Source organism: the organism of the source record quoted next, assembly GCF_019968985.1.
Source record: "MAG: Porospora cf. gigantea B chromosome Unknown PgB_NODE_536_length_15580_cov_130.904, whole genome shotgun sequence".
Classification (NCBI taxonomy): domain Eukaryota; phylum Apicomplexa; class Conoidasida; order Eugregarinorida; family Porosporidae; genus Porospora; species Porospora cf. gigantea B.
Window position 1 is genome coordinate 1 of NW_027179087.1, and position 15580 is coordinate 15580.

At 55.9% G+C, this 15580-nt stretch overlaps 8 protein-coding genes across 13 annotated transcripts; 4 read left to right on the forward strand and 4 right to left on the reverse strand.

The window, feature by feature from the left end:
- Positions 1 to 116: 116 nt before the first annotated feature.
- KVP17_002407 (uncharacterized protein) lies at positions 117 to 2219 on the forward strand (the record flags this gene model as incomplete). Its single annotated transcript, XM_068518629.1, has 1 exon — positions 117 to 2219. One exon carries the CDS (start codon positions 117 to 119, stop codon positions 2217 to 2219), a length of 2103 nt encoding a protein of 700 aa, XP_068373359.1.
- Positions 2220 to 2235: 16 nt separating this feature from the next.
- Positions 2236 to 3351, reverse strand: KVP17_002408 (uncharacterized protein; the record flags this gene model as incomplete). The annotated part of the gene is made up of 1 exon (XM_068518630.1): positions 2236 to 3351. One exon carries the CDS (start codon positions 3349 to 3351, stop codon positions 2236 to 2238), a length of 1116 nt encoding a protein of 371 aa, XP_068373360.1.
- A 68-nt stretch (positions 3352 to 3419) lies between these two features.
- KVP17_002405 (uncharacterized protein) lies at positions 3420 to 4465 on the reverse strand (the record flags this gene model as incomplete). The annotated part of the gene is made up of 2 exons (XM_068518626.1): positions 3420 to 4021; positions 4051 to 4465. The coding sequence occupies 2 exons, from the start codon at positions 4463 to 4465 to the stop codon at positions 3420 to 3422; spliced, it is 1017 nt and encodes a 338-aa protein (XP_068373356.1).
- A 688-nt stretch (positions 4466 to 5153) lies between these two features.
- KVP17_002410 (uncharacterized protein) lies at positions 5154 to 9703 on the forward strand (the record flags this gene model as incomplete). Of its 3 annotated transcripts, XM_068518637.1 has the most annotated exons (5): positions 5154 to 5220; positions 5283 to 5867; positions 5897 to 6027; positions 6069 to 8912; positions 8987 to 9703. In XM_068518637.1, 5 exons carry the CDS (start codon positions 5154 to 5156, stop codon positions 9701 to 9703), a joined length of 4344 nt encoding a protein of 1447 aa, XP_068373364.1. The 3 variants fall into 3 exon arrangements, with proteins under 3 accessions (XP_068373364.1, XP_068373362.1, XP_068373363.1); XM_068518635.1 differs by lacking the exons at positions 6069 to 8912; positions 8987 to 9703 and having other exon boundaries at positions 5210 to 5220; positions 5263 to 5932; XM_068518636.1 differs by lacking the exons at positions 5154 to 5220; positions 5283 to 5867; positions 5897 to 6027 and having other exon boundaries at positions 6138 to 8912.
- Positions 9704 to 9742: 39 nt separating this feature from the next.
- KVP17_002412 (uncharacterized protein) lies at positions 9743 to 10507 on the reverse strand (the record flags this gene model as incomplete). Its single annotated transcript, XM_068518641.1, has 1 exon — positions 9743 to 10507. One exon carries the CDS (start codon positions 10505 to 10507, stop codon positions 9743 to 9745), a length of 765 nt encoding a protein of 254 aa, XP_068373368.1.
- A 128-nt stretch (positions 10508 to 10635) lies between these two features.
- Positions 10636 to 11976, forward strand: KVP17_002411 (uncharacterized protein; the record flags this gene model as incomplete). 3 transcript variants are annotated; one of them, XM_068518640.1, is made up of 3 exons in its annotated part: positions 10636 to 10935; positions 10964 to 11410; positions 11437 to 11976. In XM_068518640.1, 3 exons carry the CDS (start codon positions 10636 to 10638, stop codon positions 11974 to 11976), a joined length of 1287 nt encoding a protein of 428 aa, XP_068373367.1. The 3 variants fall into 3 exon arrangements, with proteins under 3 accessions (XP_068373367.1, XP_068373366.1, XP_068373365.1); XM_068518639.1 differs by lacking the exon at positions 11437 to 11976 and having other exon boundaries at positions 10636 to 11154; XM_068518638.1 differs by lacking the exons at positions 10636 to 10935; positions 10964 to 11410 and having other exon boundaries at positions 11560 to 11976.
- Positions 11977 to 12039: 63 nt separating this feature from the next.
- On the forward strand, positions 12040 to 14783 carry KVP17_002409 (uncharacterized protein; the record flags this gene model as incomplete). Its single annotated transcript, XM_068518631.1, has 2 exons — positions 12040 to 12540; positions 12567 to 14783. The coding sequence occupies 2 exons, from the start codon at positions 12040 to 12042 to the stop codon at positions 14781 to 14783; spliced, it is 2718 nt and encodes a 905-aa protein (XP_068373361.1).
- A 13-nt stretch (positions 14784 to 14796) lies between these two features.
- KVP17_002406 (uncharacterized protein) lies at positions 14797 to 15567 on the reverse strand (the record flags this gene model as incomplete). Of its 2 annotated transcripts, none has more annotated exons than XM_068518628.1 (1): positions 14797 to 15567. In XM_068518628.1, the coding sequence occupies one exon, from the start codon at positions 15565 to 15567 to the stop codon at positions 14797 to 14799; it is 771 nt and encodes a 256-aa protein (XP_068373358.1). The 2 variants fall into 2 exon arrangements, with proteins under 2 accessions (XP_068373358.1, XP_068373357.1); XM_068518627.1 differs by having other exon boundaries at positions 14797 to 15396.
- Between the last annotated feature and the right edge of the window lie 13 nt (positions 15568 to 15580).

Sequence of the window (15580 nt, forward strand, 5' to 3'; positions counted from 1 at the left end):
CCTCCTTGGAGGCTACGGTCGGCGTTCCTGTGCAGTTCAGTACTGTTAACGGTCCAGTTATAGCCCGATACCCCACTCAGACCTCCGGGGAGCAGGGCAGCCCACGGGACCGGCAGATGCAAGCCAACGACTACATACCCTTCGACCTCCAAAGGAGTGAGCCGCAGACGGGTCACAGCTTCAAACACGGTGCATCGCCTGTTAGGGAAGGGAGCTCGCCAGTGTTCACTCACCAGCCCTCCACGTCTCAGTGTCTCAGTGTGGAGCACCATCCGTCGCTCATTATCAAGTCGCCACCAATGTTGGCCGCGGAGCCGCAATCACCAGTGGAAATACAGGATCCTCTCGACGCCTTCGCCACTCAACCTCCAAGCTTCTTCGACTCGGGCTCGGCAGCAACGGCTTTTGTCAACTCTGTCATGCCGTTACCGCCTCATTTGGTCTCCGGTCTAGGGGGGTTTACCCCTGGCATGGGTTCAAGCAGCGCAACCATTCCGCTACCTCATCTGGCTTCGAGCACCAACAGTTTGAACTACTGCTCAGGACCGCTGTGCCACACGACAGGTGAACGTCCCCCATCTGAAGCTATGTTTTTCGGAACTAACCCCTTCGTGAACTCGCGGGACGCAACCACGACTCACATGAGCACTGGCGCATCCCACCCTCCCAGTTCGATCAACCTGCCTGTGTCGCCTCTGCAATCTCTGACTGATAGCAATCAGCGGTCTGCGCCTTGCCCTATCAGAAGCATGGCCAATACCAGCATGACCACCAACTCTGTTCCTCTACCCTTCCTATCACAATCTCAGACTGATAGCAATCAGCGGTCTGCGCCTTGCCCTATCAGAAGCATGACCTCTCGCGGCATGACCACCAACTCTGTTCCTCTACCCTTCCTATCACAATCTCAGACTGGTAGCAATCAGCGCTCTGTGCCTTGCCCAATCAGAAGCATAGCGCCTCCAAGTATGACCTCGAGCTTCGTTCCTCCGCCCTTCCTCTCGCAATCACAGACTGATGATGTCAACCAGCACTCTGTGCCTTGCCCAATCAGAAGCATGGCTACTCCTACGATGACTGCCCTGCAAGCCTCTAGCTTCGTGCCTTTACCCTGCATTCAGTCGCAGTCTCCGTTTGACATCAATTTGGGGTCCGTTGTCCAGATGCCAGGGCCGCACGCTACCCACGGAGTGCCGCCCCAGAGTTTTTTGCAGCAGTTTGCTCAGTCAGCCAACTACGACAAGCTCGCAGAGGCACAGGCTAAGGAGGATGTGGTACCTCTACAGTTTTCCAGCCCTTTTCAGGCGTCAAGGCTGTCGCAGATATCCTCAGATGCCCCTATTACCAATGCCACTGACACCGAGCTGCCTCGACGTCAACAGCCTCCTATTACAGCAGCTATCGAGTACACCACCTTCCAAGGGGCGTTCCACGGTCGTACTGATAGTGCCACCTCCATATCGAGTGCGTCGTCCACATCCAGCGTCATCGTAGTTGACCACGGGACAGTATTGTCTGCGAAGCTGCCATTAATTGGTCACCCTCAAGCAACGGTGCCGACCACATTCCAAAGGCCAGTCGTACCTGCTGTCACCACCATGCGGATGCCGTCCCCACTCCGGCCTAGTCCTCTACATATGCCGGCGTCAAGCCGTCAAGTTCCGAGCTGCCGCCCTGCTCTATCGGCCGAAGCTGGCTGGAGGGCGCCGTCCACTCGTGGACCGATTCTGGCTCCACGGCCGCCGCATGCAATACATGCGCCAGTGTACCCCAACGGCATGCTCGCATCTCCTGGAACAGGATTTGTGCAGCGCCCACTAACGACGGCGAACTCGCTGAATCGGCAAACCTCTCCACTCCCCAGTCCGTTGGTGACTGTAGGGCGATCTGCAAGGACTGGCTCGCCAGTGCCGCAGATACGTGCGTCTCCCACCTTCGGAACCAGGCCGTTGGCACTGGATTTGAACCCGACCCTCGTGTCGCCGGTCCAACGTGGGGTGACTGCCGCGAGGTCCAGCAGAGACGAGGCGGTATTGCATGTGAGGAAGGGAGCACTCTCCGTAACGAGTCGCAACGTCGAGCTGAAACTGGGGCGTCTGCGGTCAGGCGCCAGCACCGACCGAAGCCGCTCTGCCTCCTTCTGGCGGACGTGCACTAACAGTTTCTGGCCTTTCAGCCCTCAAGACCTGAATGCCGAAGCAAGATCCAAGCGCAGGTGATTTTCATTGTGGTACACTACACGCATTTCCGAATGGCGATAGACGAACCAGTCTCCTCATACTCTTCTGCACATATCCACATCTGCCCGAATGTGTGTAGGGATCCCAAAATACTGCCCCCGATCCAGGTAGCGAATCGCCGCTCGTGCATGCCTGATGGCATGATCAGCTTGTACTTTTGAGATCCCAAGAACGAATCGGCAGCCCAGTCATCCATAACCCTCCCGGCAAACCCCCGAGTCAGCGTGAGACCGCCCAACATTGCAGCTCCCTGCATGAGGGCGCGCCTGATATCCGGATCTGTCTGCTGCACCACGGAGGCCACACAGCTTATCAGTCCTGGAGATGACACGTCTGCAGGCTTGAAAATCCCGTCGGGCACCTGGATAGAGGCGACATCCGTGGCGCTGACCACAGTCCCGTCAGGCATCTCGTACTGCGATGTGGCTGCGTTGTCCGCTGAGGCCTCGCACAGAGACTTCCAGTCCTTCACAGCTGTTTTTCCAACGATTCGTCCAACGGCTTCCCTGGCTGACCGCAAATGCTGTTGCATGCGGAAACTCAATGGTGCAGCATACCCTAATGATTTCCGCAGCTCCTCATCGAGAGTCATTCCTCCAAGATTGAACGTTTGCTGGTTCCGCTCCAAGACGAATCCGTCTATTACAGGAGCCACCGTACAGCCCTTGTGAGAGAGGTGGGTACACAAGCCGTTGCCTCTCCCAACGGAAATCAGCGCCAATGTTGACTTGCGGGCGATAAACCCGGCTGAGCACTCGAACGTCTGGAATAAGCTGTCACACAGGGCCATTCGAGACGCAGCATCACAGGTGTAGGGTTCGGTGATCATGACTGGGCGTTCCTTTGGGTCGGTGTTCAAATTTTGCTCCAGTGTCTGTGTCAGCAGGGCTTCCAGAAGCGTCTTGTCAACTCGAACGTTTCCAGTGTCGTCATGCAGAGGGTGGCGTACAGGGCCGTCATAAAGTGCGTCGACGAGCTTGCCACCCTCTCCTAAACAGCTGTGAACGTACTGAGAGGGTCCGTCGTCACCCGCGAAGCCAATCTTGGAGTACAAGTACCCAATATCGACCACCACAGCACCCACGGAGTCGCCCATAGCCTTCTCAGACATTTTTTCCGGAATTCCACAGCAGATTGATCACGGACATGACGCAATACACACTTCAAAGCATTGCGCTCTCACTCCACCAACTTCTTGTGGGTCTTCACAGATTCTTGCAGGAGAATTCTAATACGAACCGGCACCTCCGGATCGTCCGTCAGCTGACCAACCTTAGTGTCCACGAAGTCGCAGTACTGCTCCTTACTGTTGCTGTGAATTATTTTGGCTCCTGCGTTCTCCATGAACGGGCAGAGAGCCTCTAGCCGCTGCGCGTCCTTGCCCTCCACCAGCTCTTCCATGATACCGATGGCACATCGCGCAGGAAGCAGGTTATGTGCCAGGAGGAGGCCGACGAACCGTAATAAGCCTGTCTGCTTCTCCTGATACTTTAGGAACTCCTCGAACTCCTCGTCCTCAGTGAGGTCCGCTGCTGGTTCGAATTTGGTTTCTATGCTGGCCTTGAAGTTACGCTCGAGACGATCGATGACCAGCCAGCGGAAGAGCCGTTCTGGCTTTCTCGTGTTCTCCTTGAGTTCATCAGAACTCTGTAGGATTTTAGACAACTCGTCCCCCATCTCCTTCACCAGCCGAGAGTAAAGGAAAGCAGATTGCTGCTGGGCCACGGCCTTTTCAAAAAGCAGTTCAATGAGACACTGAACGTGAACCACAGACTTCATGCCTGTGTGAGAAGAGAACCGCGTGACTTACCGCACTGAGTGACAAGCCGGTCTTTCAGTCGATCGAAGTTGGTGTCAGTCAGTTTGTTGAGGGTGGAACGCAGCTTCCGTTGCACTAGTTTGTCCTCATCGGTCTTATCGCGCTCTTGAGCCGCCAGCCAAGAGCTTTCGTCATAAGTCTTCTTCATAGGGTCGTTGGCGGCCCTTTCCCACACCTCCACATCCGTACGACTATCGTTGTGTGTGGGGGTTGTCAAATCGGAAGGCGGCTCGCTGGACTTGAGAATGGTCTTGGGAACCACCAGCTGAGTCGGAGCATGCACGCATTGAGAGCGAACGCCGACCAACAGGTCGACACCATAAATCGGACCCCTCTCGGAAATCATAGTCGGGGGATCAAAGGACCCCGCGACGCAATCGTCATGAGTTCGGTAGCCGAGTAACATCCAAAAAGGGTACGTTTGATGCGAAGCAGGAAACGCCTGACGGAGGTGGTCGAGGTCGATCGGACCAAGATACGGCTGAGACGCCGCAGCCACTCGGAAATCACCGGCTTCCCTGTAGCCTCGCGTCTTGCTGGGTTGACCTCGGCCGCCCCGAGGTCCTGAGGCAGCACCGCCTCCTCGCTCTCTCCGCGCCGAGTTAGGCGCCGCCACAGCTCGGCGTTCTGCACGTTCTGCGTGATGGAACCTGAAACCGCTCACCAGTTCGCTTCTTAGCCTTCGACTCCACAGTCTGCCATCCGTCCGTCATGAAACTAGTTGTAGGTTCTGCTTGATAATTGATGCTCTCCCGGCGAATAGTCGGTGCGAGCTAGAAAACGCTCTTTTTCGTACTGAGTCCTGTGTGGGGTTATGAAACAGTATTGTGTGATAGGTTCCCGGCAACCATCATGCGGAGAGAGTTCATCGGTTTAGCGGCAGTATCGGCAGCATTGTTCATTCAAGAAGTGCCATCCTTCCTGCAGCTGAATTCTAAGGAAGTTCCGCTGACTCTACCTGGAGGGTCAAAGAACTGCAAATGCAAGCTGGAGGTAAGCACTCCAAAAGTTCGGTTCCAGCAAAATCACTCAAATTCGTTGTCTCCAGACGTGCAGTGGGTGTAACTGGTGGCCCGAAACTAATAATGTGTGTGATGCGCAGGGGTGCACTAATCACTGGCGTACACAACAAATCTGCATTTGTTAACGAATGGCAGAGCAGTAGGTGTCGTTTGAATGTTCAATCTGATTCTTATCCACCAGGTCGGGATTCGTACGCTCAGCTGATTTGTCCGTCCTGGACTCCCTGAAGGGTGCATCAAAAGCCAAGGATGCCAGCAAGAACAAATCTCGCAGCAAGCGCCGTCGCACTGTGCTGGAACCTGGTCCCAAGCGCCAGAAGCAAACCGCGGACAGCGAAATTCTGGACATGATGACGAAGCACCCCAACTACGCCCGTCTCAAGGTACGAACTCTGGTGGCAGGCACCGTTCTCTTGTGTAAGATTGTCGGATTGCGCCCTGCTGGCTTAAGACTGGCGTTACCCAACGGAATTTTTGGCCTCGTGCCTTCGGCGGAGATCACCTCCAACAACCCACAAGATGTCTATCCGAGTGGTCAGTGGATCATGGCATTGGTCACTGAGAACTCGCCAAGCTTGCTTCTGACGCTGAATCCGGCTGCAATTAACGGCGGGTGTGAGAACCACTTGTCCCAAACGGGGTTGGCTTTGGCAGCCACCGTGGTGAGCCTGCAAGAGAAGGGTGTCGTTCTCGACGTTGGACTGAAAAACGTCCAATGTTTCTTAAGAATGGACTCCGCTGCGACCTGCCTCGGCGAGTCTCCGCACCCCTTTCAACGAGACGAATGTAGGCAGCGAGATGGCTTCGATATGCAGTTCTCAGCGGTCTGCGTCCGGGCACGCCGCTTGTAGTCACGGTGAAGGAACGGAACAGTCGCCACGTCCTGGTGACGGTTGACCCGTCGGCAGGGTTTGACGCCGAGCGCCGGATCTCGGATGTGAAATCGGTGAGTAGTCGAAACAGGTGCGTTCCACCCATGTGTTGCAGATACGGCCTGGATGTCTGGTGCAGTGTACAGTGAGGACCATCACCGCGCTGGCTCCCTCTTCTGGAGAAATGACAACCACACCAGTACTGCCTCTTCGACAAGCCTTTGAGGATCTGGCTCTGGTCTGCTGCAAGTCCATCCGCCTCAAGGGCCTCAGCGGACACTGGGCACCCCCGTCAACCGCTAAGAGCGGCCCGATTATAAAGACCGGAGTTACCCGTTGGGGTCGCGTTGTCGGAGTGGTTCCTCATGCCAACGGGGAGCATGTTGTTGTCTCATTCTTACCTCATATCGTCGATATGGGCTCAGTGGAGGCTCGGATCGGTGAGCGTTGCATCACGAGAGGATTGAATCTCGAGAAGCTGACACTCTGTCAGGTTGACAAGAGCTTCGGCATTTATGGAACTGTCGTGGAGTCCGGAGTAACCACGCCTTGCTTTGCGAGCTCTAAGGGCTGCAAGCAGTACAAAGATGACTGGCATCGGAGCTTGTACGTAGGCCAGAGCCTCGCTGCCCGCGTGACTGGGTGGAACCCAGTCGACGGTGCGGCCCTGGTCGAGTTTCCTGATGAGTCGCTCCTTGGTTTTGCTTGCGACCTCAATATTGGCGCCGTCGTTAAGGGCACGGTGGAGGAGCACCATGATACCTACCTTCTTGTGGCGATCACTGGGACCAAGCTAAAAGGTCGCGTATCTTTGTTGGACGTCGCCGACATCGTCCCACAGAAAATCGACCGAATGCATTACCACACTGGCAAGAAGTTCAAATGTCGCATCAGAAACATCGACCCGGATACCAATCATGTCGACCTAACCATGAAGCAATCCGAAATTAACCAGGAGCACATTGTAACCGACATTTCCATGCTGACGCCAGACGCCCTGGTCAGTGGCGTCGTCTCGATGCTGAAGCCGGATCGCATGCTTGTGCGGCTCTTCGGTGCTGTCCGCGTGATGGTTAACGCTAAGCACCTGACAGCGGCGAGCAAGGTGGGACGGTCCTTCTCTCTGGGCGAGTCCGTTTCGCTTAAGATTCTGGATGTCAAACCTGAGGAGGGGAGAGCCTTCGGAACTCCGGATGTCAACTTCGAGGACTTCGACGTGCTCGATCAAGCGTTGGGCCTTTCTTTGGACGTATCTGGTGCGGGTCTGGTCTCGATCACGGGCAGTCTGAGGGTGGGCCGCGTTCCGTTGGACTCCATTAACGTGATGTCAGTCGTGGACGCGCCCTGCGGTCCGCCAGTGCTGGTGCTCGGCATGCCGATCTCAGGACGTACGCTCGTGGGGTTGATGCCTGTCGGTCATCTCTCAGACGACCGCGTGGTTGTGTCTGCTGCTGATATCCGAAACGTCATCCGATTTCCATCGTCGTTGGTGGATGTCGCCAACTCCTTAGGTACCGAGGTCGACAGCCTGGTATGTTTGGCTCGGCGCGTCCGCGTGGCGGATTACTTGAACATCGAACGCGACGATCTCTACCTTCCCCTGTTCTCAGCCAAACCTTCGGTCATTGACAAGTTGTCAACCGCCGATGTGGTTAATCCCGCCGACTTGGAGCCGAGCGCCTCCCAATGCGCCTGGATTCGCCAGCGCATGAGTTCCGGCTTCATTCTCGCCATCGGACGCCCGCACATCAGTGCGTTCATGCGCTATTCTGAGTGGAAGTACTCCGATGCCAACAATTTTTTTGCTGACTTCTCCGAAGGGATGACCGTTCGGGGACGTCTCGTCATTAAGGACGATGTCAGAGTTCTGCGTCCTCTCCCCACTGACACTGGGAAGTCCAAGACGTGCTTGGATATCAACAAGTCCTCGTCGATGGCAGACCAGTGCCAGGAGGTGTTCGAGCAGGTGGGTGCCATGGTCGTCGCTGGCCGAGTTCGTGGAAAGTTCGCGGAAGAGCTCAAGGTGCAATTGTTGTCCTTCCACAAGGTTTTTGCTCGAGTCCACGTCACGGAGATCACAGACGAATGGGAATTGGGTACGCGGCCCTTAGACATGGTTGAAGTGAACGACGACGTGCAACTGAGGGTTCTAGGACCTTCGTCCCGACCTCGAGCCAATAACCAGCACGTCTACCTCGAAGCGTCGATCAGACCTTCTCAAATCCAGGGTTCTGCCACGGATAGCGTAGCATTCAGGCCGCTATCCTCCAGTTCGCTGTCGCGAGATCAAGTGCTTTCGGGAGGCGTAGTGTGTAGCACAGATTACTCGAAGGGCCTGTTCGTTGCGCTGTCTCGAACGCTGACTGTTCGAGTCCCGCTGTTCCACATCAAGGGAGAGTGGATTTCGTTTGAGGAGGCTGAGAAAACCTGCCCTTTTGGATCTGTCGTTGGACCTATCCGGGTGACCAAGTTGGAAGGCGAGCGTGCCACCGTTTCTCTGGTGACCAACAAAAAACAGCTGACATGCCAAACGGAGGCTGCTGTCTTGCAGTCGGACGACGAGGTGCTTGACGAAGAAAGCGATGCCGAACAGGCCCCACAGGCAGACCATCTCGGATCGGACGAGGAGGAGGAGCCGTCGTCAGATGAGGGGGTGGTCTCGGATGCACCTGTCGAGGACACGGAAGACGTGCAGATATCAGATGCTGAGAGCATTCCGAAAAACCGGCCGAAGAAAAGAAAGAATCCGACTCTGCGGGAGCGTGCTACCGCCCTCATAGCGTCTCCGGACCACGACAAGCTCGACACTGTCGAGGACTACGAACGCCTCTTGGTGACAAAGAAGGACGCCTCGGCCGCCTGGATAAAGTACATGGCACACTTCGTGCAGCTTGACCAGATCGGGAAGGCCCGAGAGGTTGCAGAGAGGTCGATAAAGACCATCAACTACCGGGAGGAGGTGGGTGGCATCAGGCCTGTTTTGTCGTTATCTGTTTTGTATTCCGTTTTTGTTCCGCTTCTAACGTTTTCCAGAAGGAAAGATTCAACATCTGGGTGGCCTACATGAATATGGAGGCGGCATTCGGCACACGACACTCCCTCGAAGCTGTGTCCAAGAGAGCGCAGACCTACGCAGACGAGCGCAAAGTGCTGGACCAGCTGATACGCATCCATGAGGCCCGAGGCAGCTGGGATGCCTGCAGACAAGTTTGCAAGCAGAGCGTCGCGAAGTTTGGCCAGGAGGTCGAGCCTTGGCGGCGGTTCTTAGAGGTGATGTTAAAGCAGGCCAAGGGCGAGACCGGAGTTGGCCGGTCGCAGGCGCTGGATGAAGCGCGAAAAGTCTTTGTTCAGTGCCTTCGCCAGTTGCCGGAAAGCAAGCACGTGGAGATTACAATCAAGTACGCTAAACTCGAGTACGGCTACGGTTCTCGGGAGAGGGGCAAATCGCTGTTCGATGCACTCGTGGGCAGCCGGCCGAAGAGGACGGATCTATGGCTTGTCTTCCTCGACGCTCACATCAAGCATTGGTCGCCACCTGTAGTCGAGGACGATGTTTTCCGTCGTGAAGGGGTGAAGAGCATTCGAGAGTTGTTTGAGCGCGCGACTAGCCTGCCGCTGAAACCCTTCAAGATGGTTCCGTTCTACAAGAAGTGGGTAGAATTCGAAACTGAGTGTGGTCTTGATCCTGTAAGGGTCCAGAGAAAAGTCGAGATGTACATCAAGGACTGGGAAGCCAGGAAGGAAGACTAATAGTCATGTGGTTTTTTCTCATGTGTGAATCCTTGACGATCAACATTGAGCTCCGCTGAGGTTTAGCTCCATCACCACAGCACCCAGAACTAGCAAGTCCCCACTGGATACAACCAACGCCGATGGCAGTCTGCGGGGCAGACCGCCTCCAACTGCGTGGAGTAGAACGTCGTCCAGCGCCGTCGCTTCAGATATCCGGCGCCAGATCTCATTTCTCACGTTTGCTGGACAGAGCACTGGGTCAAAATGCAGCACCACAGGCCTGTCTGATTCGCCTAGCGCAAAGTAGACCACCTTCAATAGGTGGCCAAAGCAGTCTGCAAGCAGCTTAGGAGAGTCAACCACCCGAGCCGCGCTTAAAAGGCCGCAGTAGACCTCAAGGCGTCCCTCAATCTCCATTAGTCGCCACGCAGCCACAACATCGGCCAAGTGGCCGTAGACCACCACTGAGTCCGCGGTTTGTGATGGCATGGCCTGGATGAACCGCATTAGTCGGATTTGCTGGTCGATATGCGCTCCTGAGTGGAGGAAGAGCGACAGCCGCCGAGTGATGATGTGCCGGGTATCGTCCAGGGGCGATATCACGTGCGACCAGTCCACGCCCCTGTCACGCAGAATAGCATCCATGTCGATCATTCGAGGCGACTCGCGAAACGCGATGCGGAAGTCGTCGTCAACTGGAATCAAAAGGCTGTGTGGTCCCAGCGACACGATTTCTTCTTCGGGTCTCATTAGGTGCAGGCCAGCAGCAACTGACAAGGTGGTCACCCGCTCAGTTGCAGGGGTGACGAGCACACGGGACATCTAATTGTTCGTACTTGAACATAGCACAAACGCCCCACAGTGAAATGATTCCGTACCTAACCAGAGACGTCAGGTGACGTAATTCGGCATATTTACTACACGTGCAAAAATATTCACCCCGTAGAGGAATGACAGACGTCTTCCCAAGCCGAGTCCAACAAGAGACCTTTGTCACCAGACATGACATCAAGCTTCAACTGTACTATAAGACCTCCCTAGTGCCCAAATGCATCGTGGTCTTAACACACGGAGTGCAATCCCACGCTGCGTTGGAGTGGATGAGCTTCCCAGTGCAGCTGGGAGGACAAATGAAAGTGGACAGTGGCAGCGAGAAGTCGTGGCTCTCCAAGTTAGCGGACGACTTGCCCGCGGACGTCTGGGCGTACGACATTCAGGGACACGGACGATCGGGGGGGAAGCGGGGAAACGTAAGCTATGGGGTCAGCGATCAGGCAGGTGAAGGTGTTCGAGGACTACAGCTGCGATTTGCTGGAGATCGTCAGTTACATTCAGGGGAAGGCAAAGGCGGCTGGTCGCGGATCAATTCCTTGCTATCTCGTGGGTATTTCTATGGGGGGCTGTATAACTTGTCGGGCTGTGGAGATATTAGGCCTCGCGCTACTACAGCCAGGGGACGCCTCAGCTGACAAAGCGATCAGTCGCATCCTCGAGAATCGAGACAGATTTATATTCAGAGGGGAATATCCTGTTCCGAAGTTAGAGCCGCAAGTGGATGGAGTAATCCTTTTGGCACCCATGCTGAGTCTTGAGAAGCTCAAGAAACGCACATCGCATAAATTAATGTTGCCGTTTGCCGGGATCGCATCTCGGTATCTGCCAGGTTTGAAGGTGGGAGCTGTAGCGCCTAACGAAAAGTTTCCGTACATTGATCAGCAAAAGAAAGTGGGTACTGGTGGCGACTCACATAGATTGACAAGCTGGCCATATCGGGGAAGACGCCGGCACGGCTGTGTGCACAGGTCCTCCGAGCTGTTGACGCCGTGAACCAGTCGGCCGTTGCGCTCGGCAGGCACACCGAAGTGGATTCCTTCATGTTGCGCATCTACCACTCCGAAAACGACGGTATGTGCGATCCGGATGGGTCCAAGACGTTCATTCGAAAGCCGCAACTAAAAGACAAAAAGTTGTTCCTTTTAGACATGAGCGCCACACTTCCGGACTCCGAATTCCAGGAGTGCATACGTCTCGACATGTGGCACTATCTGACATTGGAGCCCGCAACTGCCACGCTCAGAGTGCACGTGACGAACCAGATCAAGTGCCACCTAGACCGGAGCTCTCGTGTGAAGGCGCCAGCGAAGGAGGCCAATCTGGATCTTTCACAGGTCGACTTCGACATACAAGCTGCGCGGGCCGCGGAGCAGGCCGCCATGGAGTTGGGGGACTGCGGAGGAGAAGACACCGATTTCGACGTTCCCTACGATGAGCCCTCGTCTCACGAAGAATAAATAGCGTGTCGCATTGTATTGTCGTCTTCGTGGGACTCAAAAGTGTCCAATTCAGGCAAGTCCATGTTGTCCCATCACACTTGCACCGGCCTTACACTACCTTGCCCACACACCCCTGTGGCCTGCTCAGGCTCGCAAATTAGGGCAGCCGGATTTGTACTCGACTCCCCACAAGCCATTGTTGGATGTCAAACCCACCACAACCTCCTCGCAGCCTGGAGCGTAAACTGGTTGACGGCAGTGGATTTGACCTTCCGAGGGTGTTGCGCCGTGGCGGCAACCGTACGATGGCAGATCCCAACTCCCAGCCATCTTGGAAGAGTTTTGCGGACTACTACGCTAGGAGGAAACCTGCTATCCGTGCACTCCTATGGAGCGTTGGTGGTCTGGGCTGAGGGCCACATCGTAGGAATTGTGGAATCGCCAGACGCCAAGATGCCGAACCTTTACACGGCAGATATCGCCCGTCTGGAAAACTCGCTGTTGATAGCGGGGGGCAGCCCCTTCGGAGAGGTGTTTGTGTGGAACGTTATGGGAGGAAAATCAACGAACCTTCGACGAGCGGTGGGATGGACCTGTTTCTCACATAGACTCGCCATTGGGGTGCCGTGTATGGATGCCGTTTGCTGAAGGAGACACTGGTGACAGTATCAGACGATAGACGGGTGATTGTTACATCCACAGCGACCGACGCCGATCTCGTATCCGAGAGCACAGTGCTGTACGGCCACAATGGACGGCTATGGGACGTTGATGCTGCCCCGACGACGACTGGCTGGCTGATAGCTACTGTCGGCGAGGACTCCCAGTGTCTTGTGTGGCACCTTGTGGAAGGGAAGGGTTCCTTGCTCGTCTCGTGGGGCGGCTTCGGCGCCAGAGGCCTTCGCCGTGTGGCCATGCATACCAGCGTGGGGGGACCCCACAAGAAGGGACTTGGAACAGTGCACTTGGCGGTAGGCGGCGAGAATGGGGAGATCGTAGTTCGAGAATTGAGTGACGATGGCGAAGTGAACGTTCAAATGGACTTCGGTGGCGTCCTGAAGCTAAAGACATCTGATGATGGCATTATCATCCTCTCCACCAAAGGCACCCTCTCACACGCTGACGGTGGCCAGCTCCTCAAGGCCGGCGCGGTTCCCCGCACCTCCTTCGATATCCGAGAGGGCTGGGTGTCGTTTGGTCTCGCCTCTCCAGGTGTGGAGGTGTGCGAGTTGGCCTCGGGGTCTAGCGTGGTTTGGGAAGCTTTCTCCTCTGTTCGAACAGACTGCTCCTGCATTGTGGATTCGAAACCTACCATTCTGCTGGCTGACTTCAAAGGGAGCTTAGTTCTACGTACTGAAGCTGAAGTGCTGGGTCAGCTCTCTCTTGATACATGTCCAGTCGAAATCGTGCAACCGAAAAACTCCTGGATCGGCAGGGGCTCTCGACGGCGGGACCCGGCCCGAGTATCCGTAATGCTCATGGACCGAGACCGCGTGTTCATTGGCGACGACGTAGGCAACTTGCACGCGGTAGAGGTGAAAGACCTCCGTAAGCTGCGGCTTATCCGCTCCTTGAAAGGCGCGCACGGCCGACAGAAAGTCATGTCTCTGGCCATTGACGGTGAGACACTGGTGTCTGGAGGGCATGATGGTCGAATCTGTCGAGTCACGCGCGATTTGCAGCCTCTTAGCGCGCTGTTCATGACGCCCATAAGGGGAGTCGTGCACTACGACCCCCGAAACGGGATGTGCCTTGGGTTCCGGGGAGCATTTTTACTTCTTAAAGGTCCTGGAGGAGTGGTATGGGAACGTAGGCTTGGCTCCAGCAAGTGTCAGGCCGCTCTCTATGAGGGATCAGTCTACTACCAGCACGACGGTCTTTGTAAGATGAAGATACCGCGCACATTCACCATGAGGAAGCCTCTTCATGACCGTGAAATCCTGCAGTGTCTGCTCGTCGGCGATAGAATCGTTACCTGCGGCGAGGACGGAAGCACTCTGTTGCTGGACGAAAAGACCCTACAGCCGCTACATCGTGTTCAGTCGCCAGTGAGTGTCCGGTGCATGTGCGCTCTGGATGAGGGCCTCGTCTTCGCTGCGGGCAGCGAGAACACGGTTCAGTTGTTGCGGGTGACCCAGGATGCGATCTGCGTGCTGCACAGTCTGATTTTGTCTTCGGAGGACCCAGCCTTGGCCCTACATCAACGAGCACTGTGCTGCGGACGTCGCGGCCCGCGTACTGTCCTTACGGGGTTATCTGGAGGTGTCGTGGTAGAGTTGGTCGTCGAGATGGACCGGATAGTGTACATGGGCGTTCAGAGGCACGACTCACCCGTAACAGCCATTTGCGACGGCCAGATTTTCGGCCACGGCGACGGGTCCATTCAAGGGAAACCCGCTCACCTTCGAGGAGTGATGGGAATTGTCAGGGCGGGGGCCTGCTTGATATCCGTGGCGGACGATGGCGACATCGTTGTTCAGACAAGCACCACAGTCTGCAGGCGCCAGTTGTCTCACGGGTCCGTTCGATGCATTCGGTATGTAGGGGTTTATCTCGGACGTCATTTGATCCTGTGTGGGGACTGGACCAAGACCCTGTTCGCAATGTGGCTGTCGGATCCATCGACAATTTCCGATCTGCCTTTGGCGGACGAGCCAGGGTCAGAGACCGAGCCAGCCATCGTGCCAAATGCGCTGTGTCGATTCAAGCTCAATGTCCCTGACCTTTCCGACATAACCGCTGAGATCCGTGATGACGGTCTACGAGCTGTCGCTGTAGGCGGATCCTGCGCGGTGCAGGTCATCCTTTTTTCGTTCACACATTAATTAGTAACTACGATCATGCCACTTTCTTGGGGAACTTCTTCCGACCGAGAGTCTCGAGTTTTAGTAGGGGCACCTCCGCTGGGCGCCGCTGTGTCATCACTATCCGGCACGACATGGGCGAGGTAGGCGATTCGACAGTAACTTCTGACTGTTCGGTGGATGGTCTGCTGTTGCTGTGGGACACAGAGGTCCGCTTTACTTTGACCTTAGCTTTTCGACGGACTACGTCAGGCCCCACTTCCGAGGGCTCAGTAGCAGGAGATGGCTTCGCTATGGGCTTGACTCCAGGTTTGATGCCGGGTTTGGCCTTTGCTTTCGGTGGTCCGGTTCCGTCAGGCCCCACTTCCGAGGGCTCAGGAGCAGGAGATGGCTTCGCTATGGGCTTGACTCCGGGTTTGGCCTTTGCTTTCGGTGGTCCGGTTTCGTCAGCCCCCACTTCCGAGGGCTCAGGAGCAGGAGATGGCTTTGCTATGGGCTTGACTCCAGGTTTGATGCCGGGTTTGGCCTTTGCTTTCGGTGGTCCGGTTTCGTCAGGCCCCACTTCCGAGGGCTCAGGAGCAGGAGATGTCTTCGCCATGGGCTTGACTCCAGGTTTGATGCCGGGTTTGGCCATTGCTTTCGTTGGTCCCGTTACGTCGGTTTCGTCAGGCCCCACTTCCGAGGGCTCAGGAGCAGGAGATGGCTTCGCTATGGGCTTGACTCCGGGTTTGGCCTTTGCTTTCGGTGGTCCGGTTTCGTCAGCCCCCACTTCCGAGGGCTCAGGAGCAGGAGATGTCTTCGCCATGGGCTTGACTCCA